This window comes from Xenopus laevis, chromosome 1S, assembly GCF_017654675.1.
Source record: "Xenopus laevis strain J_2021 chromosome 1S, Xenopus_laevis_v10.1, whole genome shotgun sequence".
Taxonomy (NCBI): Eukaryota; Metazoa; Chordata; class Amphibia; order Anura; family Pipidae; genus Xenopus; species Xenopus laevis.
The window spans coordinates 139,044,981-139,070,674 of NC_054372.1; the positions used below are offsets into that span (position 1 = coordinate 139,044,981).

Genomic DNA, 25,694 nt, shown 5'->3' on the forward strand with positions numbered 1-25,694 from the left:
CAATATGACTTTTCTGTGCCTTATTATGTATTTTCTTGATCGTCACAGAAATTGTTATTCACTTATTGTGTGTTATAAATAAGTGTAATCATCGATCACCCCTGTGTAGCAGATAAATAGACAGACACTCATAAAAATACACAAACCGTTACATATCATGTTGGACTTGGGGGGTCCGTGGTCCACCAGAGCTGCAGCTTCGGGGCAATCACACACCTCCCGCCCTAGCCGCAACCCCCCTCTACTGCACATACCCTTACCAATTGCAGGAGCGATTGGGGCCAGGGGGGAGGTAAGGGTGCAGCACCCAGGGCAGGGAGCAGGTCTGGGTCAGCTGGGCCTATCATGTTTCTTTCCCCACCGGCCCAGTCCGACCCTGATTATATACACACATTTATACATCCTTATGGTTTTTTGGTACACACTAATTTTCCACTTACTTCCTAATGCAGACTAATTGATCCAGTTTATTGGGCATTTATCAAGCAAGTTCAAGCCAGAAATTTTACAAGACAGCTCAACTAATGCCATCTGCTTTCAGTATGCTGACAGCATGGAATTCTGGTCATAATCCAGACATCCTTGTAGCAAAAGGTCTGAAGCCTTACAACATGCCTCTAGTCTATTAGATTCAACTATCACAATCAGAGCATATTATATCTCCCTTTAGAGCACTTCAGCAGCTGCACTGTAGGATTTGTTTGAATGCTCATTTCGGGAAAACACTAGGGACTGCCTTGTAAGCCTCATTCCGACTGATTCAGTGAAAATGGAACTAAATTGTTTCTGCTCAGACTAAGCCACCTTGAGCACAGTCTATGGAGATGTGTGATCAATGAACATAGCAAACAGTACATATCTACTTGCTTAGAAAATCAGCAAGCATGTCTCTGTAACCAAAATATTTTTTTACTACTGTAATGGGGAAGTTCACAGTCAAATCAAGTTTAATCAGTAATGCTAAGGAACAATCATTTTTACTATTTAGCTTTTCAAGTTTGACCTCAACAATGCAGTCTATGGGGCCGATTCACTAACTTCGAGTGAAGGATTCGAAGTAAAAAAACTTTGAATTTTGAAGTGTTTTTTGGGCTACTTCGACCATCGAATGGGCTACTACGACCTTCGACTACGAAGGATTCAAACTAAAAATCGTTCGACTATTCGACCATTCGATAGTCAAAGTACTGTCTCTTTAAGAAAAAACTTCGACCCCCTAGTTCGCCATCTAAAAGCTACCGAACTCAATGTTAGCCTATGGGGAAGGTCCCCATAGGCTTGCCTAAGTTTTTTCGATCGTTGGATTTAAATCCTTCGAATAGTTCGATTCGAAGGGATTTATCGTTCGATCGAAGGATTATTCCTCGCACTATTTGCGCTAAAATCATTCGACTTCGATATTCGAAGTCGAAGGATTTTAATTCCCAGTCGAATATCGAGGGTTAATTAACCCTCGATATTCCACCCTTTGTGAATCGGCCCATTACAGTCTCAAGCCTTACAGCCGCAAAAAACAAAATAATATCAAATAAAAAAACATCTAAATAAAAAATACTCAAAGTTACATTTTAATGTGTATTTCTCTTTAATACAAAGCTTATAGAGGGAATGTAATAATAGCCACAGTGTCTGCTCCTGTTCTAGTATCTACAAACAACCAATCAGATTTTGAGTTTGAGTTCAAAATACAGATCTACAAAAGGTCTGTTTTTGGGTGGCCAGGTTTCCAGACCTGGAGCAAACTTTGCACCTGTTACATTGCCGCAAGCACTGCACAGCATGGCTTCCAAACCTTTACACTCAGTATTGAGAAGAGTGTGTTTGTTGGGTTGAGGAAGAGATCGGTATGTTACTTTTTAACCACCATTCTTTTGATAAAATCAGGGCCATGCACCATATCTAAGGTATATTTAGCAGTACAGATTTTAGAGGATTAAGGAGAAAAAATGTTGGACATCTAAATTAACAGCATTGTAGCAAAGTGATCATTATCCCATTCTGGATTAGATAACAAGACCACTTTATATAAATCAGTCAAGGTTAGTGGATCTAGACTCCTACTTACCCAAATTAGAAGAAGCTCTTCCTTCAGCTGCCCGGTCCTTGAGACTCTCTGCAATGGATAACTGCTGTTCATGGTATTGTTTAGCCCTCTCCAAATCCTGCATACATCTCGCAGCATGCCCTAAACCTGCATAGGCTCGCATCTCAATTGCCTTGTCCGGCAATTCCTGTGCAAGTTCCAGCACATGATTGTGGTAGGACATTGCTTTGTCAAAGTTTCTTCTGTAGTGAAAGGCACTGCCAAGGTTACTGTAAGCCCGGGCTTCCTCACGTTTGTTTCCAAGTTCTTTAGCAATTTTTAAATGTTGTTCATGACAATGGACTGCATTTTCAAAGTCCCCCATAGCAATATAGACTGCTCCCATGTTGCCCAGTTCTCTTGCTTCAGAAAGTTCATCTTTGGATTGTTTAGCTAGGAGTACACACTGCTTGTGGCTCGCCAGTGCATTGGGGTAATCTCCGATCGCGGTGTAGACATGACCCAAGCTGCTCAAGGCAGATGATGCTGCCTATAGGAAAAAAAATATATATGTGAATTGTACTCATTACTTCAAGAAACACCAATACAGAGCTATTGAAAATGGTCTTAAATCCCAATACATACAGTATAATACATGTTTTAAAGACCTCTAAAATATACATAATTGCTTAATAAATATACCTAGAACACCACAACTGTCTTTATCTAGAATAGTACATAATACTATAGTACCTAGTATTGCCCCTCAAACCCCCCCCCCCTTCTGTGCCATTTCTTTAGGGTAACTGTCTTCAGAGTGGCTAATTGTCAACCAGTAATAATGCAAAAGGATGAACACTGCCCTTGGTGTTTGGTGGATATTTCCAAATAAAACAATGGTGCCACAATAGTAGTAACATTTTTTTCATGTGCAAATCTAATTGCATTCAGTTTTTCTTTTTTTGTGGAATAGACTAATAAATAAACAGGATTTCTGGCACAAGAAGACACAGTAACAGCTCAGCTATAAAACTATAATTTGCAGCTAATTAGATACGAAAGTTGGCAAGATAACACAATTTGTACCTGCTTCCAATATGGAACACCACCACCAGGATTCCCTTAGGCAATTTAATTACAACATAAGCTCTGACACATGGTAATGACTTGTAAATCAATATAAAATATTTTTCTTTCACGTTTAAGGTTAGCGATAGACTTCTATATAAATTAAATTATATGTGATAATTTCAGATAAGAGCATAAAGAGACACACATTCCACTCCATTTTCAGGATACAATGCAGTTTAAGGCATTCTAGTTGGTTTTCTTTAGTTTCCTGACAATTAGAGCAGAGATATAAATGGTTTGAATGTCCTCCCTGCTATGAGCAAGATGCAGTGCATAGCGGAATCACATAAAATCCCAAAGCCCAAAACAGACACATTTCTGAACGGTGGTGATTTCACAGAAGATCACTTCAATAACACATTTTTAAACTAATGTATTAAATAATATATTTACAACGTCTCAATAAAATCATGTTAAAAAACCCTGTATGAGTGATGTTTCTCAGCTTTGTAAGTCAACCCAAAAATTTAAATAATTCTTTTAAAAAAAACACCCAACATCTTTGCAAATGCTGTTCTGCAAAAATGACTCTCTTACTGTCCCACCTGAGCTCTGGAAATCCTGAAAAAGTGCTTAAAAAAGTCAAACTGGATGCTTTCATAATAAAATAATATAGTGGTCCCGAATTGTGAATGCTTAAATTGAGCTACTGTATACACACTGTCATTAGGAGTAACCTAAAGGTGGCACGTTTAGGCCAAAATGGAGAATTAGGCAAAGGTCAGGCACGGGTCTGGACGGAGAGCAGATCAGCATAAATGAGAAGAGACCAAGAGTCAATAGTAGATATTAGAATCCCCAGGAACTCACTGAGTCTTACAATCAGGCAAATTACCGGTGTTCTAGGGCCTTAAAAGAAATGTTCAGTATAAAAATAGAATAGAATATTTTTCATTTGATATGTGGTATCTGGCAGTAAAATAGCATGTCATGAATTAATTATTTACAGACATTTTTTATCTTCCATAAATACTGTGTGCCTTGTGCCATATTGTAACAATGCAAGTGGTAGATATAGAGCTCCCTTGTGCCTTGCATACTCTTCCAAGTGGAAGCCCACCTCTCTATCCCACTGTAGTAGGTGCTGCTTAATAGTTACATAGTTAGATCGGGTGGTAAAAAGACCAAAGTTCATCAAGTTCAACCCTTCCAAATGAAAACCAGCATCCATACATACACACACTGACTCCTCATACACTCACATAAACTATATATCCCCATACATTAACTATTGATTTTAGTATCACAATAGCCATGGATATTATGCTTGTCCAAGAAATCATCCAAACCACTCTTATAGGTATTAACAGAATCAGCCATCACAACATCATATAGCATTGTATTCCACAACCTCACTGTCCTCACTGTGAAGAACCACGTACACTGTTTTGAATGAAAGTTATTTTCCTCTATCCTGAAGGGGTGGCCTCTGGTACGGTGATCATCTTTATGGGTAAAAAAGTCCCCTGCTATTTGTCCCCTCTCAAGCGCCTTTTTTCCAGAGAAAACAACCCCAACCTTGACAGTCTATCCTCATAATTTAAGTCTTCCATCCCTCTAACCAGTTTACTTGCACTTAGTCTCTGCACTCTCTCCAGCCCATTTATATCACTCACATACATATGTGACTGTATCACCTGACGAAGGGGAACGCCCCCGAAACATTGTGATGCAATAAACGCACAAGGGGCTAGTCCCCTATTTGAATAGCCTTGTGTGTCGTTCCTATCTTCTTGCTACTTGTTACTGCGGGGGAGAGGTTGAGGGGGGCACATCAGGGTGACTCCCAAAAAATCATGGTGAGACAAAAATATGCTGCTGTTTGATGCTCATTATACGTTGCCTTGTAAAAAGATGTGCATTATTTTTTATAATTTACTTTACCTTTTTAAAGACCAGATACCGATAACTGTTTTCCTATGGGACAGTTTGCATATCATTATTTAAAATTAAATTTGAAATCTGCAACTGCAGTAATACACAGTACAATAGCATCTGTATATAGAAAGCATGCCATGTGATCCTCAATAAGAGAGTGATTATCAGAGCAAGGAAAATGCAAAACAAGTCAACTTCCAAATGAATCACAGGCTCTCGAAAACTGCTAAGAGCAAACATTTCAGCTTGACTTCATTCGTATTTTAATAGTAAAATGAGATGCCATAATAATCAGCTAATCCCATGAATAATGCATGTGAACAATTTGGTTAACCTCTGTGTCAACGAAAAAGGCAATTAAACGAGGAACGTGTAAAGTGGATAGATACATTTGGATTTAAATAGAAGCCCCAATATAAATTAATTGTAATTATTACAATGTGACATTCAAAAACTTACAGTAACCAATTTAAGGCATCGTTGTAATTAACTGATTAAACATGAGGGAAGTCCTTAATGTGTGTTAATGTACAAAATTTTCAACTAAAATGGAATAATTATCACTTAAATCACTCAAAACCTCTTGTATCATATCAGTATCAAAGTGATAAAACATGTGCTAAGTATTTGTCTTAGTATATATGCAGATATTTATCTGTCAAGCCAAAAAGGAACATTACCATTATTATTATTATTATCACTTATTTATACAGAGCCAGCATATCATTCGCATCATTCCATGTCTCTTCATTTGTTGCTTTTCTTTTAATCTCTTTTATTTCTTGCTTTTCATAGGATAATGTAAATACAAACATTCAATGTTGGGGAATTGACGGGGAAGGGTAAGTTAGTATGGGAAAATACACAAAGTGTAGCTGATAGATAAATAGATATATAGATGATGGATAGATAGATAGATAGATAGATAGATAGATAGATAGATAGATAGATAGATAGGAGATACATGATAGAGAGAGAGATATAGAGAGAGCTATAGAGAGAGAGAGAGAGAGAGAGAGAGAGAGAGAGAGAGAGAGAGATAGATGATAGATAGATAATAGATGCTCGAAATTAAAACTATAAACTCCAGTCCATATTATTCTTAAATTCTCGCAAATGACTAACTGCTGGCATGTTCCTGACTACGCCTGCTTTTTGACTCCCTAGCAGAATGACCTACATGTATCAGGAAGATTAGAAACCGAAAATATCCAAAGGAGCCAATCTTAGTTTTGCCCATCTCTTGTCTTGAAGTGGAGGACTTAAGACTCACTTTGGTGGAGCAATGTTTTAGTTCCAACCTATTGCATCAGCACTCTAATGCAGTGGCCTTGGGCTGGTACAGAACACCCAAACGTAAAGGTGCTGCACTTTTCCTTTAAGTAAGGACAAATGTCATTCACAGGTATGTAAAATAAGAATCCTGCTGCCAGGAAACTTTTTCTTTGCTGATGTTGGACACACTGCTATACACTATAAATGTAAAATAAATGTTTTCACTTTATGTTGTTACTGTCCTTTTAACAGCTATAAATTGAATCTATTATTTTCATACTAAATACCCTAAAACGTATCATGTCTTCATGAAGTATTAAGAAAACAAAGCAATTAAACATGACTTATCAAGCACCCGTCTTGTTATATAGAGGTAGGTATAAGAGGCTGAAAGCTGCAGCTGAGATAGCAGTTTGAATTCTAGCAGTCAAAACACAATAGAAAGCAAACACTTTTTTTGAGAAAAAAAAAAATCACATGACAGGTACTGAAATGAGTTTCACATGAATATAGTAACCCACATTGTCACCTTCTCAAGAGGGACTCTTTTTGTTCTGATGGTTTGAAACAGTATTCCCTGGGGACATAATGAAGATCTGAATTTTAAATGTTTCGGTACATTTGCACATTGCTTATGTAGCATATCACTCTAAAGTACATCTTTTGTGATAGAGAAAAATTAAGTCCAGCACAGCCAGGGAAATAAGTTATGTCTTATCCTGAGATTAAAAATCAGGCCACCAATTTATCTCTTTTTTTTTATTGTCATTTATTGCATCACTATTTGAGGCATTATAATGTATGAACGTAGCTTGCTTGATGTTCAGCTATAAAAGAAATATTACGTCCATCATTTACAAGAAGGCAGGATATTGTGATAATGTGCTATCTCACAGTCTGTAAGCACTTGTGGTAGGGAGGGCCATCTCCCTCCCAATGCTGCACTACCTTATTGTATATACAGTATAATAAAATATTTTTAAGCAGTCTGGGATCTACTCTGTTATATATCTTTAGTACTGAGAAGAAAAGCAGACAGTCTGCAGTAACATACCAGAACAATTCATCTTCCAGCTAAAATAATGCACCCCCAGTAGTACCTTCCCAGCTCACAGATCAGTCCTTGTGTACTTCTAAAAGTTTAAAAAAATGCAACTGTCTCTTATTCATGCAGTTAAAGAAAGCAGTGGTAACAATTCTTCCATGAAATGCTACCATGCAGCCTATGATGTAAATAGTTAAGACCACCATATGGGGTTTACCTTGAAAAGGTATGGTGTCCTGACCATTTTATGATCACAACGTTAACTAAAAACTCTTTTTTTTTTTTTTAAATGACATGCACTTGAACAGATGCTAAATAACTTATAAAGGCACTATGGAATGTACAATCCCCTCTCTATTTGTACATTTTATGAGAACGCTAGACCTTCAGATATTCCAAGAGAATTGGACTTAGGGCAGTTGTTCACAAATGATGAGGCTTCCTTCCTAATCAGAGCCTTAGTTGTTGGGAACCCAGCCTGAAGCCAGTTCAAAAAGGTTTGGAAAGAATGGCACTCTTGGATACTTGGACACCATCATGCAGGTCAAAAAGAGCAAGATTTGGCCATGAACATGAACATTTTTTTTTAATATCCTACACATTATAAATAAGCTAAATACATGATTTAGCAATGTTTGCAAATGTCTTCCACTGGGGGAGGGCTTGTTTAAATATTGGGCATCAAAAGGGGACTTGAAACAAATTAGTCAGACAACCAGAGAAATATCCACATTGCCTCTTAAGAAAATTTAGAGCCACAAATATATGGCCTGTTTGACTGGCCAGTGGCCATGTCGCCAGTGATGTCTTCTGACTTCCTGTAAACACAATGGAGGTCCTGATCAGGACTTCTTGCAATAAGTGACTAGCTGCTTAGAAAAACTGCAGGCTAAGTCAGTAAAACTTTTACAAAATGTTCTTCATATGTATAAAACAAAATGTCTTTCAAGCAAAACATTAGGGAAAATTTAAAATGAAGATATATTGGCTCTTTAAAGAGCTATTTTGACTGATAAATACACTTTTTATTGGACAACAATTTAAAAACCTAAAATACATACTGTATATACAGTAAATGTTACATACTTACTTGATCACAGAGGAGAAACTGAACAATCTATATATCTTACTTGCTTTCCTTTATATACAGCTTTTCTTCAGACTTACAAAACTAGCTATTTCTCTGCATTTTTGAGTCTGAATGAAAGTGGTTCTTCTGAAAAGTCCTTGATCGTACTATATACAATGTGATATTAAAGGAAATACTTATTTTCATTTCTAGTACCAGTATTTTTGGGTAAAGGTGGTCATCTGAAGTCTCATTACTGCTTCAGCAATAAATAAGATTAGTATTTCCGTGACATTCCGAGTTCAACTTATTTTGCTGCAAGACAGTTTTATTATTACCAATGGCAAGTAATAATTCCTGAACTGGAGGTGACCTCCTATCGCAGGTACTGTTAAAAGGAAACAGCCTGCAGAAATAGGAGAGAAATAAGATGTTCCTCCATGCTTCCTGCAATAATATTATAGAAGCCCATCTTGTTTAAACCACAGAAACAAATGTTATTAATTTTTCTCCAAAGAAATCATTGCAGCACTTGGGATACCACACCCTCTAACATCAGTAAGCCTAGAGCTTTATTTATTTATTTATTTATTATTTTTATCCTGTTTTTCTGGGTACAACAGTTACAGATATGTGGGGGGAAAGACCAACTTTTCCTATCTTAAAGGGATACAGAAACCTTTTAGAAACCATGCCCATCCCCAGAAATCTATTCATGGGACGAGCAGTCTTTTTCCAATGGAAGTTCTTATTTTCTCATCAGAGATGTTGCAATCCCTCTAAATTATACATGTGTGTGTCAGTGTTTTTAACAGTGTCTTAACAGTTTTTATTTAACTTTTTCAAGGGGTACGGAAAAGTAAAGGGGGGTACAGTATATGTTACCTGCATCTCCTATACAAAGGTAAAATCCTTTGCCATGTCAGACTACAAATAGAGTCCCTTTAACCAAGTATTAAATGACTCAGCCTAACAAAATTAATAACTTCCCTCTAGGTAATCCTCCTTTAGGTAGTAGAGTCAATCCAATCAGCCCATATCTTATTGTATTTGCCTGGACAACTAATATGTAAAACTGCTTCACGTAAATAAACCATTTTCATAATAATATACTTTTTATTAGTATGTGCCATTGGCCAATCCTAATTAGAAAATTGCCATTTTAAGAAATAAGGGCTGCCCCCTGGGATCCAACAAATCACGGTGAACACAAATAAACCAAACATGTTAGATCACATGAGCCAATTAATGGAGAGAGTTCTGTATTTTGCTTTCACACGTCTTTCTGTTACAGTTAGAGCTGCAGTATTTCTGGTCAGGTGATCTCTGAGGCAGCACAGAGAATATCATAAAATAGGGGCTCAATGTCATGAGCAATATTTACTGATATATATATTAAAATTAGGTAAAATTCTTTAAAGGAATTTTTCAGTGTAAAAATAAAAACTGGGTAAATAGATAGGCTGTGCAATATAAAAAATGTTTCTAATATAGTCAGTTAGCCAAAAATGTAATGTATAAAGGCTGGAGTGATTTCATGTATAACAAGTCAGTCAGAGCACTACTTCCTGCTTTTCAGCTCTCTTGGTTTACACTGACTGGTTGCCCTGGCTACAGACAGTAACCAATCAGAGACTTGAGGGGGGGCCACATGGGTCATTTCTGTTGCTTTTGAATCTGAGCTGAATGCTGGATATCAATTACAAACTCACTGAACAGAAATGTACCATGTGGCCCCCCTTCAAGTCGCTGACTAACTCAGAGTTATAGAGCTGAAAAGCAGGAAGTTGGATTCTGGCTGTTTTATTAGACATCTGTTCACTCCAGCCTTTATACATTACATTTTTGGCTAACTAACTATATTAGAAACATTTTTTATTTTGCACAGCTTATCTATTTACCCAGTTTTTATTTTCACACTGAACTATTCCTTTAATATGCCACATAATATGATAAAAACTATCTGTTTCTGTATTAATTTCGGGGGGTATACTTTTCCTTTAAGCCATTATTTTCCATGTCAGTGACACTGCACATGCTCAGTGTGCTCTGGGCCGTTGTTGAGCTGCTAAATTTAGGGATTGGCAAACAACCCATGAAAACATTAACAGAAAATTAGGTTACATCTGTTGCAGAAGCTGATGCCACAGGGCTGATCATTAATTTATTATGTTGCAGAATGCACTTGATGCTATACCATATGATCTGAATTAATTACTAATTAATAATCAGTATAGTATTGTAACTTTTTTTTAAAGTTAGTCTAAAAGGCAATGTCTAGCATGTCTAGAGGTATTCTTTGTTAAGCTTTAGTTGTCCTGCATCTATAAAAGACAATTAAACATTTGTGAATACAACCGTTAAATATTTAAACTATCAATGTGGGGTAATAGCAAGGATGGTGTTGTATCCAGAGGAACCTGAAATTGTATGTGTTGACACAAATTGCAGTTGAATTAGAACATTCACTAAGTATACATTTGTGTGCACAGGTTAGTATAAACTGTAGTTATTTCCCAGTGGGTTTGTAGGACTGCCAAAGCCCAAAAACGACAGAGAACTTCCATCAGCTATTCCCAAAATGAAAAGTGGGTTAATAAAAAAAGATTAATGATGTAAAAGTTTAAGTGCCTTGAGATTTCCATCCCCATTAGGACATTAAATAATGTGGAATGCATAATGAAAAGTGAAAATTGTCTCTATGTTTGAGATTATGAAGAAAGCAAGATAGGACATGCCAACCTAAGCCTTAGGCTGCTTAATTCAGAAAGGAGGAGGAAAATCTATTGAAGCGTTGAGAAACTGTTAGAATTTTTTTCTAATATCTACACTAGAAAGTTCTATAAGAAATTGTTTGCTTCATATGGGGTAAAATAACGAGATATTGTTTGAAAATAAATATATATATATATAGTACACATATTACACACAGCTAGAAGGATTAAAAGTAAAAAAAAAAAAAAAAGAGTACTTGGACGTTTCCAACACATTCCACTGCAAAGGAAAAAAATATAAAGCCCAAGAAGCACAAACTGTGGGTACAGGAAACAGGTAGGGCTCAGCAGAACAGTGTGCCACTTGCTTTGGAATAAAGGTGGAATTATAGAATATAGGTGGGCGTCTTTAAAGGGAAACACATCCCCTTTGTGACATAAGCTCATTCATTTGGTGCACGTTGCAAGGAATTTTATTTAACAAGGTTGGTGTTAATAAATGATGATGATATCAGCAAACATGCTCTAAGAAGGTTGTAAACCATTTGTCTATTGAGTCCATGGCCAATCAAATATGGCTTTTAGCAGGTATGTAGTACATCAGTCCACTAAAAACATAATGTAACAGCAATGCTGAAATTTATGGTTGACTTTACGTGGTTGCTAGGGGTTATTTGGCCAGTGTCTAAGACCTGTGTGTGCTACCCATGGCAAAAAATCTCCAGAAAATACCTTTACATTGTTGTCACTTGGAATCTCTGGCGCTAAAATGTTTGAGAAGAACAATCCTTCTCTGGTACAATGCATATGCTTTAGCGCTGGAGATCCCACTGACACCAATGTAAAGATTTGTAGCATGCAGAATTTCCAAAGGCAACAAAGCTCCATATGTGCTAATGCTATTATCCTTAATAACTAAATAGAAGAAATTGGCCTGAAAATACAGATACACAATAACAATAAAAGGGAAGCTGCACAGTTAATCCATTTTGTGGCAGGGTTAGTTGACCCAAAAAACAGAAATCATTTTAAATAAAAAGCCACAGCCAATAAATAATAACGACCAACTAAAAGTTACTAACAATAGGTCTATTTATAACTTGCTTTAGATTAATACAAAGATGAACTTCTCCTTTTATGTGACCTAATTCATAGAATGGAATGTTTTTGTCTAAAAATATGATCAACTCAAAAGTAGTATGATATAAAAAATAGGTTGATGTATCACATATCTAAAAAAAAAAAAAAGTATTGTAGCAGAACAAATTGTGCTCAGGTATCCAGAGAGAAATCAAACGTCATTTTGAAAAATATTCATACTATGTGATCAGTTCACTGAAATACAGATTTGTCTGCCCTTCGTTTTAAATAGTTTCAGATACACTGCTTCTCCAAACTGCACTAAAATGTAAACATTCCAAAATGGAGCATGAATGTCATCTGTTTGAAGATGAATGGTGCAAAGTGGAATGTTCCTAGAGTCATACATCATGGCAACCTTGCCAAACAATTCCACCTTCTTGCTTTACACACTTTCTAACCAAACCATAATCAGATGCATTGCGCTTACAGAAGGGACTAATGGGTGTTTTCCAGAGAATATCAACAGTGAGCAGTGACACAAATGTTACAGTATAAAAATGATCCTTATGGGCTTTATGATTCATTATGATACATTAACCACTGTAGGGCAAAACTGCAGAGCAAAAAGATGACATTGGGGATATGATATAACCCCACACTGGGGATAAATCAAGACTAATGCAGTAATCCCATTTGCAAAAGGTTTTTGATGCAGTCCTCTAATCAATACAAAATTACTTGCAATGCACACTTATTTTAAAAGGTTAAAAAGTTTTGATACAATTTACATAATAAAAGAAGCATAAAATATAATTGGGGGGGATGGGATGGATAAAAATGTTTAAAGGGTTATTGATATGTTTACATTCTCAGTGGCTTATAGCACCTATTCATGTGTCGGTTAGTCGTATTGTGTGTACTGTGTTTTATTGCAATCTGTTGATTTCAATGCTTGTATACATGGACTTTTTTTTTTTCTCTTTCTTATCACTGCACTGAGTTGTAAATATTGAATTTCTGCAATAAAGAAATATTGAAACAAAAAAAAAATGTTTAAAGGGAAGAAAGTATAGAGTAAAAATTGGGAACACAAGACAAACACTCTGGTAGGGGTGCCTGTTGGCAAGGTGGCATTTATAACAGTCATACTGTTGAAGCAGTGATGAGCAAATGTTTTTAATGCCCATTGATTCGCAACAACTGTCTGCAACACAGGGGAATATCTAACTGGAACCTGGACAATTAAGTACCCATCACTGTTTCAAACAATGTGCATGGGTGTCTAAACACTTATAGGGTAATGTTAGAAATGGTCTCAGGTTTGTTGCTTGTCTACTAACCCAAAGCAGACAAGCAGCAGGTGGCATTTACTGGCCAGCAGTTTAAAAAGAAATCTGGGTTACTAGATGTGAGCAATAAATAAAGACTTTGCATTACATTACAATGATCCTTTTCATATTGGTATGTTAAAGGAAAACAATACCCCCAAAAGTGTAAATAAGTTTTACTGTTGTTTACCAATTAGGAAATGTGGCTCATCCCACAGGGTATCCTGTGCTGATATACCAAATGGATCATCCAAGATTAAATATAGTACGTAGGACGAGTCCAAGGCAGTACTTTTAGCTGCAAATACTTTTATTGAGGAAGTGGGTCACACACAAATGGGGGTTATTTATTAAGCGCCGAATACCTGAAATCCAAACAATTCAGATTTTTCGGTCCTTAAAAAAAAAAAATCTGAATTTTTTCGGGATTTATTAAAGTCCAATGGTATGAAAACTGCGAATCTCAAAGCTCATGATGCCCTGTATTAGTCAATGCGGAAGGTCCCAGTGACTACGCTGCTGTCAGTACCGATATCTGATGATTTTGGGGATTTTTGTTTTTGCGGAAATGTCCGAAAAACTTTTCGGGCAAAGGTCCGAAGTTTTCAGGTTTTTGCATGAACCTATTTTTTTGGATGATATATAAGGTCCATTCGGGAATTCTGAGTTGCTCGGATTTTTATCTTAGAAATACTGAACTTGATAACTAACCCCCTAAATGTTTCTGGCTAGGCCCTTGAAGTGCCTAGCCCGAAACATGTAGTGTGTGTGTGTGACCCACAATAAAAGTATTTTGAAAAGTAGTTGAAAAAGGACCAATAGGTCCGAAACATGTCGTGTGGTGACACAATAAGCAGCATAATTGCAGTTAACCTGCTGTCGTGAATGATTCCCATACTTCACAATACATTGGATATATACAGGGTGCCGGAGACGGAGCATCCAGGGAACCATCACAAGAAGTAAGGCACATACACTAATCAGTGTAAAACCCTCTGCTATACACTGGAATATATATATTTTTTTAATGAATATTGCCTTTTACAGCTTTTAGATGGAGCCTCTATTTTATGATATTCTCTGTGCTGCCTCAGAGATTACCCGACCAAAAAGACTGCAGCTCTAACTGTAACAAGAAGAAGTTTGGGAGTAAAAGATTCAACTTTGTTAATTAATTGACTCATGTGATCTAACATGTATGGTTTGTTTGTGTGCACCATGATTCATAGGATGCCAGGAGACGGCCCTTATTACTACATACTGTATTACTAAAAAATATATTATTATGAAAATGAAGCAGGGTTTTACATATCAGCTTTTTTATGCAATATGTTTGGAGGTTTTGTTTTCCTTTAAGGGTAGGGACACACTGGGCGATTTGGGGAGATTTAGTCGCCTGGCGACTAATCGCCGCGACTTTCCACGACCAATCTTCCCCCGAATGCCTCCCCTCGCTCTGCGCCAGGCTAAAATGAAAAATCGCCTGCGCTAATCACACGCGGCGATTCCTTTTCCGAAGTCGCCCGAAGTTTCCTCGTGAGGCAACTTCGGGCGATTTCGGAAAACGAATCGCCGTGTGTGATTAGCGCCGGCGACTTTTCATTTTATCCAGGCGCAGAGTGAGGGGAGACATTCGGGAAGAAAAGTCGCTGCGATTAGTCGCCAGGCGACTAAATCTCCCCAAATCGCCCAGTGTGTCCCTACCCTAAGTCAAAAACCCTTTAGCTGATGTAGGTAAATGAATAATCTGAAATACTGTTGCTAGAATAAATTGAATATATCAAATGGAAATAAGCATGACATTTCTAAGAGGAATTAGTTTGCAATGACATTTTGGGCTAGGTGTGACTTTATATAAAACATATAGTTTCACTGAAGCAATACCCGTAAAAGTGTCATTTTTGTAGGCTGTACTTTAAGGACATGGCTTAAATATGTCAAGAAGACTGTGACTGTAATGGAAAATGTTAGTTTTTATGGATACAATTATCTAGGCTAATGATTTGCAAGTAAACAAGTGACTAAAAACAATGACGTTGCCAGAGAGTTAAGCAGCCACATATTTGCATCTAGAAACTCAGAGGAACTTAACTCTACTAGTTAAGATATGATGAGGACACTTAGATCTTTTAATGGAGACAGCATGTTTGTTTTCATTGAAGCTGGCTGAATTATCACTTGTAGTTCTCAAATATAGTTGGAATAGGCAGCATCCCCTAAGTTTCCATTTATCAAGCTGACAGTTTGCCACTGACTCCGAAATTGTCTCTGCATTAAAAACATTCTCTCTCATCTCAAATCACTTACTGGCTTCCTAAATTAGAATTTACATTAGATATGGATCAATTACGCTATCATTATATTAGGCTTTCAGCTTCTATTGTGTAAGAGCATCTGAACATATTAAACTTTTATTGCATCACACATAGCCATTTGGAAACTCCACATTCCTGGTGTTTTTTTGCATAAATGCAGATTGAGGACATTTAAGCAAAATTTATTATGTCTAGAATAGTAGTTCCAGACAAACGGCAGCTTCCGTGGACATTAAATATGAAAGCAGGAACACTTGCCAAAACACATTTATGCCTACAAGTACACAGAATTTATAGCACATGCATTAAAAGACTTATTGTGAGATATTTTGCGTTTATATACCAACATTCAATTCATACATGAAAATGGGATCAAGTACAAAGTCCTGTTTTATGATTACAGCGAAAAAGAAAATGTGGATTATTTGATTAAAATGGACTCTATTAGAGATGGGCTTCCCCATATTTGGAGCTTTCTGAATAACAGGTTTCCAGATAACAGAACCCAAACCTGTTAAGTGACAGTATAATGCAAAATACAGAACATATGGAAAACTGCAGAAGTATGTCTGCAGTAAGTCTATATTGGTATGAGATCAGTTATCCAGAAAGCTACTAGTTATGGGAATGCCATGTCCCATAGAATCCACTATAATCAAGTAATTCAAACTTTTAAATATGATTCCCTTTTTCTCTGTAATAATAAAACAGTACCTTGTACTTAATCCCAGCTAATATATAATTAATCCTTACTAGAGGCAAAACATTTCTTTTGGGTTTGATTAATAGTTAAATATTTTTTTAGTAGACTAAAAGGGGAATGTAATTAAAAATCACAAGCAATATTTAAAATGGCGTTCTGTGAATGTTTAGCGCTGCTCGCAATGTAAAATCACTCGCTGGCGAATATTATATCGCTAAGCGAAGGTTACTATTTACATCTGGTCTGGAGTTTCGTTAAATATTTCATCACAAAATACGATTTGCAATTGCGAAATTTTATTGCATACACTGCGAATGTTTGCGAGGAAGCCATTGAGGTCTGTAATTGTTCAAAAGGACGCAAACATGGTCGCTAATATTATCCGAGAAAACCCCAGGTCCTGAGCATTCTTGATAACAGGTCTCAAACCTGTACAAGGTTTCTAGCTTTTTATACAAATTTTTATAACGCATATATATATTTTCATGAAACCTGAAAATATATAGCTTCATTAATATTTTCTTACACTCTAATATCATGTGCACATTTTGGGTCAGATGTTAAATCCTCTTTAAAGTGTTTAGTTGGAGTTATGTTAAAAAAAAAAAAAAAACTTCCATCACTCATTCAAAGTCTTTTTCTGTGCTCGCTGGGAGCACAGAAAGTTCCCCACCCCACTTAGGCTCACAGTGTATTGTCACACCTCCCTCATCTTGAACCTTTGTAAAATGATAAATTCTGGGACCCCATGGGGCAAATTCACTAAGCCGCGAAGCGCTGAACGCTAGCGTTAATTCGCTAGCGTTTGGCATTTTCGCTACTGCGCAAATTCACTAACGAACGCTGGCGTAGTTTCGCTAGTGTTACTTCGCAACCTTACGCCAGGCGAAGTTTCGCTAGCGTCGAAACTACGCAAATTCACTAACTTGCGCAGTGTACTGAACGCTACCTTTTACGCTAGACTTCCTTCGCCACCTCAGACCAATTTTTTTTCTAAGTCCCAAAAAACGCTTGCGTGTTTTCTACATGATGGCTGATAGGCTGAAAAAGATCGAAAATTTTTTGGGGCTCCCCTTCCTCCCCCCTACATTTCTTGACTCATGGCAACTTACCTAGACAGTGGACACATGTGTAGGGCAAAATAAAATTTTTATTTGCTGATTTGAAGGTTTTCTAAGCATTTGTAGTGCAGATACGTGTTCCTCCATTGAAATTTGAATTTCGCGCCATATGCAAATTAGCCTTCGCTAGCGTAACTTCGCTTTATATAGCGAATCAACGCTAGCGCAACTCCGCAACCTTACGCTACCCCTGTGCGCAACTTTGGATTTTAGTGAATTTGCGGAGCCCTGGCGAAACTACGCCTGGCGAAGTGCGGCGAAGTTGCGCCTGGCGCAACTTCGCATCTTAGTGAATTTGCCCCCATGTCTCTCTGCTTTCCATACAGGGTGATGCACCTTTTTTTCTAGGGAGTATAGGAACTTCAAGTCTGAGAATCCATTGCTATATTTTCTCTTTAAAACCGTCATAAGTTCAATTTTGTGTCTCTTCCTATCCTTGCACTTTTTGACTTTCAAAGGTCAGGTTCACAATCCTATAGTATCAGTCTACATGAATGAAGATGAGCAAACCGGTAATAATTTGAAGAGCTTCCCTCTAGGGACTGAGCCTTCCCCATCCATATTTTATTCTCTGACACTGTGAAGTGAAGTGCCTACAAGGTTCTGAAGAATAATATAGAAAGGGGAGGTGTTTCTCTTATGGAACTAGATTCCACTGAGGTTCGTTAATTCTCCAGTGAGGCATCTGAAGTGTCTATTTTAACTTCACATTGTAGCTGAAAAAGACATATTTTTTAACATGCAAATAGTAGGCAGCGAGATTGCTCAGAATGTATCATTCCTCATAATCATTTCTTTATACGGTGCCAAAAAAGTTATGCAGCATTATACAATAATATCCTAACAAACAAGGGAGTGCAAAACAAATGAAACATGGACCAAAACTGTAGCAGATGTTTGATTAACCCTTTAAGAGTCAGCCCAGGATGCAGGTTGCTAGGCTACCGATATTCTACCTAGAACAAAGAAAGACGCTGAAAAACATCAAATTTACAGCACATGGGTACGCCATAAATTATTTGACCCATGCTATAAACAGGTTGTATTAGTTTTGTGCCTATGTGGTAGTGTTCTTTTTAAAGGAAAACTATACCCCTAAAATGAATACTTAAGCAACAGATAGTTTATATCAAATTGAATGACATATTAAAGAATCTTACCAAACTGGAATATATATTTACATAAATATTGCCCTTTCACATCTCTTGCCTTGAACCACCATTTTGTGACTCTATCTGTGCTGCCTCAGAGATCACCTGACCAGAAATACTACAACACTAACTGTAACAGGAAGAAGTGAGGAAGCAAAAGGCAAAACTCTGTCTGGTAATTGGCTCATGTGACCTTACATGTGGTTTGTTTGTGTGCACAGTGAATCTTACGATCTCAGGGGGCGGCCCTTATTTTTTAAAATGGCAATTTTCTATTTATGATTACCCAATGGCACATACTACTAAAAAAGTATATTATTATGATAATGGTTCATTTACATGAAGCAGGGTTTTACACATGAGCTGTTTTACTCAGTATCTTTTAATAGAGACCTACATTGTTTGGGGGGTATAGTTTTCCTTTAACTGTTTTGACAGTTTACTTTTAACAAAGAAGGAGTGCAGAATGCAGTTTACAAGGCCCTGTTCACATGTTTTAAAAATTACAAATAATTGTGTGGTGGTCATCTCTAGAAAAACCAAGATAATAGGCTGAATACAACATTCTTTGTCTACAGGAGGCATTTGTGTCGGTAAGAGGGTATAGGAAATAGCTTCCAAGTAACATTCTCCTGGTCAACTGAAGAATTAGGAGAAACTTGCTGAAAAATTGTTTGGTCCATAGGATAGAATGATTTGCTGAACAAAATAGGTTTTTGCTAACAAGGAACAAGTTCTAATTAGCGAAGAAGAGTTTTGTTGACTTTTTTGAAGATATCAATTTCACATGAGAAACATTTCTGGGAAGAAGCAGACTTTTCAATCAGCAGTGTCAGCATATTCATAAGCTCTGCAAGCGTGCCAAGTCTCTTAATGCTCTAGATAGATAAACAATGAGCGGGAGGATAAGACAAGCAGGCCAAATGAAATGGCAGATAGACCCGGGATGAGATGCAGCAGTCCTGCAGTTTAAAGATGAAGAACGGCACATAATTCACGGAATTTCTTGTCATGCTTTGAATACTATACACGAACCCTAATTTTTAAAGAACTATAGAACTGAATACATTTATAGGACTATACATTATATAGTGAATAATGTAACTCTAATGTAAAATATAAGGATATTTAAAGTCACAGAGGAATCCCATGACCACATTAAAGCAAAATAAGCCAAAGGCCAAGTGCTTATATACAGGTCATAGAACTCCGTGGTTCTTCACTTATACCGATTCAGATCCAGTTTCACTTATCTACTGGAGTCTTCTCTTAAAAAAATGCATGCAGCAGATACATGTAACTTGAATAAATTATTTGCTTCAACTTTAGTCCCAATGTGTAGCAGTTCCCTCAAGCATTTCAGCCAGGGCTAATAGGACATGCCTTGCACTCAGCCCTACTGCCTCTCTTACAACTAGGGATGCACCGAATCCACTCGGCCGAAAAACTGAATCCTTCGCGAAAGAGTCGGCAGAATACCGAACCGAATCCAAACCCTAATTTGCATATGCAAATTAGGGATGGGAAGGGGAAAACATTCTTTACTTCCTTGTTTTGTGACAAAAAGTCAAGAGATTTCCCTCACTACCCCGAATTTGCATATGCAAATTAGGATTCGGTTCGGCCAGGCAGAAGGATTTGGCCGAATCTGAATCCTGCTGAAAAAGGCCAAATCCTGGATTTGGTGCATCCCACGTAACAACTACTATATTATGTGTATTAAAAATGAATCTTCTCTTTTGAGAAACAAATTGGTATGTACTAACTATTGTAATAACCTTGCTTCTCTTTCAGCCTAAAGAAGAGCCTGAAGGTTTGAAATTCTACATTGTCACAAGGTTCTAGTTTATGGCACATGGGGCATTTGATATCATTTTTTCCAAACTTTTCACAGGCAAAAGCTGTAGAGCAAAAATTCTTAATAATGCTTTGTAATGAGTGAAATATTCCACCGGGTTTTGCCGCAATAAAAGACTCCAATGGGTGAAAAAAACAAAAAAAAATTGTCTCCCATAGACTTCAATGCATTTGGCAAATTTTTTCACCGTTTCATACATTTTTGGCAAAGTGAAATGGGTCAGATTCATCCATCACTAGTAATGCTGTGTTACACAAGGGAGACACAAGGGTTACAAGACAACTGCTTTGTGTCTATGCAATTTTTTCCCTAGTCTGAATTGTGAGAACAAAACATCCTTTGTGTGCACTGTCGGTGGCAATGAAATATCTGAAGCAACCTTTTGGCAAATCCCATTGCTGTCAACTAGCAGCAACCCATGGTCAGCATGTTGATAATAAAATTGGCCTGTGCGCCAGTGCCTTTAGGAACCACAGCATGTCTGTCAAGACTATCTATGTACTGTAAACACTTCCTGCCAAGATGCCTTTAATGTTTTCTACTGTAGGCTACATCCTACAAATTCATTAAAAACAGGCCAGCAGATGAAACCTCAGCCTCCCTTTCTGCACTGCTGGTTTGGCACTGACAGCAGCAGTAAGCTTCTCTTTTATTGTAGTCACCCAACACTAACATTACTTGGAGGGAAAATAACGAATGATAGGCCTAAGCCTTGAACAAAGTGGCGTCAGTGTGAGAAAAAAGCCGAGTGCTTAACAGTTCCCCTATTACTATTTTCTAGGGTCTATGAAATGAAAATGAAAAGACCAGACTATACCTATTATTTGTATATTTATGTAACTTGCATTTCAGCTCAATTTTAATTTTATGTTCAGTCCCAAACCTTGAATGAAAAATCCAAACCTATTTAAAAAATATGCCATAGGACACTCTCCCATATACATTTTAGACAAGATTATTAAATCAGTTCAAAGTAATTTCATTTTAATGAAAGTAACTCTAGCAAATCCTAATGAATAATTTAATAAAGTAAGGCGTAAGAAATGACATAAACATTAGCTGCGCAGCATTTGGCCTTCACAAATAGCATAGCTGTGGATGCTGTTAGGCCTGGCCTTTGGGGGTGTATAGCCTGTAGAGGAGGGTGCACTCCTCACAGCTCATAATTAAAGGAAGGCAGCTGTAAAATAATATAATTGCTTTTGGCCTCACTTAATTGATTTATAAATTCAAAACACTTTTTCTTTCACAATCACATGCTTATTGATATAGCATGTGCCAATGTAGAGTACACTGAATTTGCTCAATATAAAGGCAAGCATCTAGTGCCTATTTTTAAGGGCTCTTACACACTTGTTTTTTCTGCATTTTGCTGCGTTTAAATGTAGGTTTGAGTGCAAATACACACATTTGCTAATTGATTCCATTATATTATATTATATACTCATGAGCTGTGATTTGCTCCATTCATATTTCAGTGCATTGGTTTAGACGCAGCATGCTGCATTTTCTTGCACTTTGTGCGTGTTCAGTTATTGAACAGAGGGTTGTGTTTGGAATGGAAAAAAGTTGCATTAACAAAATGCTTTTCAAAGCAATTTATGCATTTTATTGCATGCGTTTGAAAACAAAGAGACTGCGTGTAAGAACCCTAAAGGTCACCTGCCTCAAATCCCAAATCCTGTATTCAATTGCCTGGATTATTTCAGCCATATTCAATTCTCGTATCCTGCCTTAAAGTTTGACTGACTTCTCCTTGCATCTTATTTCTGGATTTCTGTTCTGCTCCATTCAGTCTTCTGAATCCTGTCCAGTGAGCCATTAGGTTGACCTATTTTTCTTATAAGCATCAAGACAGCAATCCTGTGTGTCATACCAGTTCATTTAAATCAGCTATTTCTAGACATATATATGATAGTATACTACACTACAATGTTCATCTTCATTTATCTCCTGCATAAAAGTGACCTGTTGCTGGACTGAGCCTTACAAAGGCAGAAATGGATGATTGGGTCACCTACTATCTAAGCATATTGTTAGTACAAAAGTTAAAGAGAAGAACAGCGCAGAAACTTACACATTTATCAAGCAGAGAACAACGGAAAGATCTGTAAAAAATATATGTGGCAAAGCAGGCAATGTTTTGGCAGATAGTTCTCACATAACTCATTTGGTGTTTCAATGTTTTCCTATTTCATTTAAATTTAATATATGCAAAACAGATGGCCTTATTGGAGTACATTTCCATAAATGTGAGCCAAACACTTCATCTGCAAATGTAATGATTAAAAGCACCAATGAACACGTTCTACATCATCTTCCTACAAGCGTTTTATCTCTCGCTCACAGCTGAAATTTCCCTCCTTTTCTGGCATCTGTCATTGTATCATGTTGGTCCATGCTTCGTGGAAATGCTCTGCTTCTTCCTATTACAAAATTCACTGGCACTGTATGCCTTTTAAAGGGACATAATGATAAGTCATACAGGCAGCATAAACTAAGATGAATGTCATACTTTAAAGCAGTTATTGTTACAAAGAAAGGGTCTGGAAAAATAAACATCATCAATATATTTCCCAAATATACATGGTGTTTTGTTTCCCTCAAAGAATGCTAGAGCTACTTGACTCCCCTGTTTGCAGATGACTAGGTCTTGAACATATTATCCAGATAATACAATGAATTTGGAAATCCAGATTAACTAAATGTAGTGAAATCTATGGGTTCCTGAAATCAGTGACTATCAACAGAGGGAGTTGCAGAATGCTGTAATTTCTATACGTCAGCTATTTCATTCTATGTATTTCAGCAATGTTGCAAGGAATCTATGGGAGCTGCAATTTTTACTGTAATTTATAACTATTCAGAGAGCTTAAAAAACAGGCAGCAAGTTCAGCTTTGTATCAAGAGAATTCATGCATTGAGTCAGGTAGGATTTATTATAAGAAGTCTGTTCTACAAAGCTGCCAGAATGAATACAACAGTAAATTGCTACAGTTCTTTTGGGAATTGAGTGGAAATATACCTACTGCAGAAGAAGCATACAAAGGAAACCACAGGTTCTAATGAATTGGGATCTATCCTCCATTTGTTACTGGTCATTATTGTTAAGTTGCCCCATTCTGTGCCAAAATTAAGTACCTGCATAATGCTGAGTCAAGTTTAGTTTAGTAAAAAGACCATAAATTCTAAAACCAATGGACAGAAATGTTCAATTTGAGCATGTACTGCCCGACAATTTACACGTCACTGCTATTGACATCAGAATTCAAGTAAATGACAGGCTGAACTGCCATGATCATAAGAAGACAAAACAACGCCATTTTGTTTTGTCCTACACTACCTTATTTCTAATTTCAGTTTTGGGTCATACAGGAGATTTTTGTGTCCTGAAGGGCTTGAGTTATAAAGAAAGCCTTTGTAGGTCAATGTGATTCTTTGTTAGAAGTAACACATATGTGGAGGTGGGCAAGACTATAAGCATGCATACCAGCGGACCAGTCCACGCTCACTTTTACATCTGGAAAATATTGTTTACAGTTGAAATACCAGCATTACAAAATTCTGCTACCACTGCAAGAAGTCAATGCTTCATATGAACTTTCAGCATGTTGGGCTGTTCAAAGTGCCTATTTAACTGCACTAGGTGTTTTTTTTTTTAAAGTCTACTCTGTCGCTCCTTATGAATTTAAAAATGGCACATCAGCCATATTTGCTGTACTTTAGAAATTCATTATAAATTTCCTGAACTACTGTGCCATTTCCTGTGAAAACACAAGATGTTTTCCTTTAAAATTCATGCACTTGAAACATATTTACTGTATGTACTGAATATACTGCCATTTAAAATAATTAAATATCTTAATGTTATTGGTCCTGTCATTATGCCATATTCAGCATGGAAAAATGTATGGGAGGTCTTAACCAATTATAATAAGCTAGTAAGCTAAAATGCCACCTACAATAACATTTTAATGAGCACACTGTAATTACCCAATCTTGTTAACCATAGGAACTATACATTTGATATTCCTCAGGAATTCCTCCATAACAGAGTATGAATTAATATCTAATAAATGGCAAAAGGACACATTTTTATGACAGAAAGTACTGATGCAAAACCAATGAATAAGCAGTTTCAAATATTTTTCAAACGTGCAAGTAAATGTGGATCCCGCACGGCTTAAATTTTGCAGCTAAAGCACAAAAAAAATGTCCGGTAATTGTAGAGAACCACTAAAGGAAAAATAAAAGTAAAAAAAAAAGAAATCCAATGAAACTTGCTGCATTTGTAATACTGAGATGTTCAGCCAACTTGGCATCTAAAGCAAAATTAAAATTGTGTGTAATCTGCCAGAATTTTGGAAAATGCATAATTATTCTGCAACGGATACATAGAGAATATTTAATACATCAATGGCATCAGCCTTACAGTCCTTTGCTTTTTACAAGATTAAGCTTTTAGACTGGAATAAGGAACATATGAGCTCTATTATATGCCAGAAAAGCAACAGCCTAGTAGTGGCCATTTAGTTCCCTCTTTCTCAGGATTCTGTGATAGATATGATGAATAAAACCATGACATTTCTAACTTCAAGAAACTTCTGGGCCTCCATGGATACACAGGGGCAGATTTACTAAGGGTCGAATTTCGAAGTTAAAAAAACTTCGAACTTCGACCCTCAAATTGAAATCCTTCGACTTCCAATATCAAAGTCGAAGGCTTTTTCACCGAATTTAGCGTTCGAGCGAGCAAATAGAAATTGTTCAGTTGAACGATTAAATCGTTCGAACCGAACGATTCGAACGATTTTTAGCGATCGATCGAAGGATTTTTGTTCGACCGAACACAATTTAGAAAAGTGCTCTGGAAGGTCCCCATAGGCTAACATTGCACTTCGGTAGCTTTAATTTGGCGAAGTATGAAGTCAAAGTTTTTTTTAAAGAGACAGTACTTCGATTATCGAATGGTCGAATATTCAAACGATTTTAACTTTGAA

The 25,694-nt window shown here is 36.9% G+C and overlaps 1 protein-coding gene across 2 annotated transcripts in view; it reads right to left on the minus strand.

Moving 5' to 3' along the window:
* The window catches only part of LOC108707095 (tetratricopeptide repeat protein 28), a 354,710-nt gene that overhangs the window by 126,735 nt on the left and 202,281 nt on the right, over positions 1-25,694 (minus strand). For both annotated transcript variants that reach the window (XM_018244049.2, XM_018244051.2), the window contains one exon: positions 2,066-2,573. In XM_018244049.2, coding sequence (XP_018099538.1) covers positions 2,066-2,573 — 508 coding nt within the window. The remainder of the gene's footprint in view (positions 1-2,065; positions 2,574-25,694) is intronic.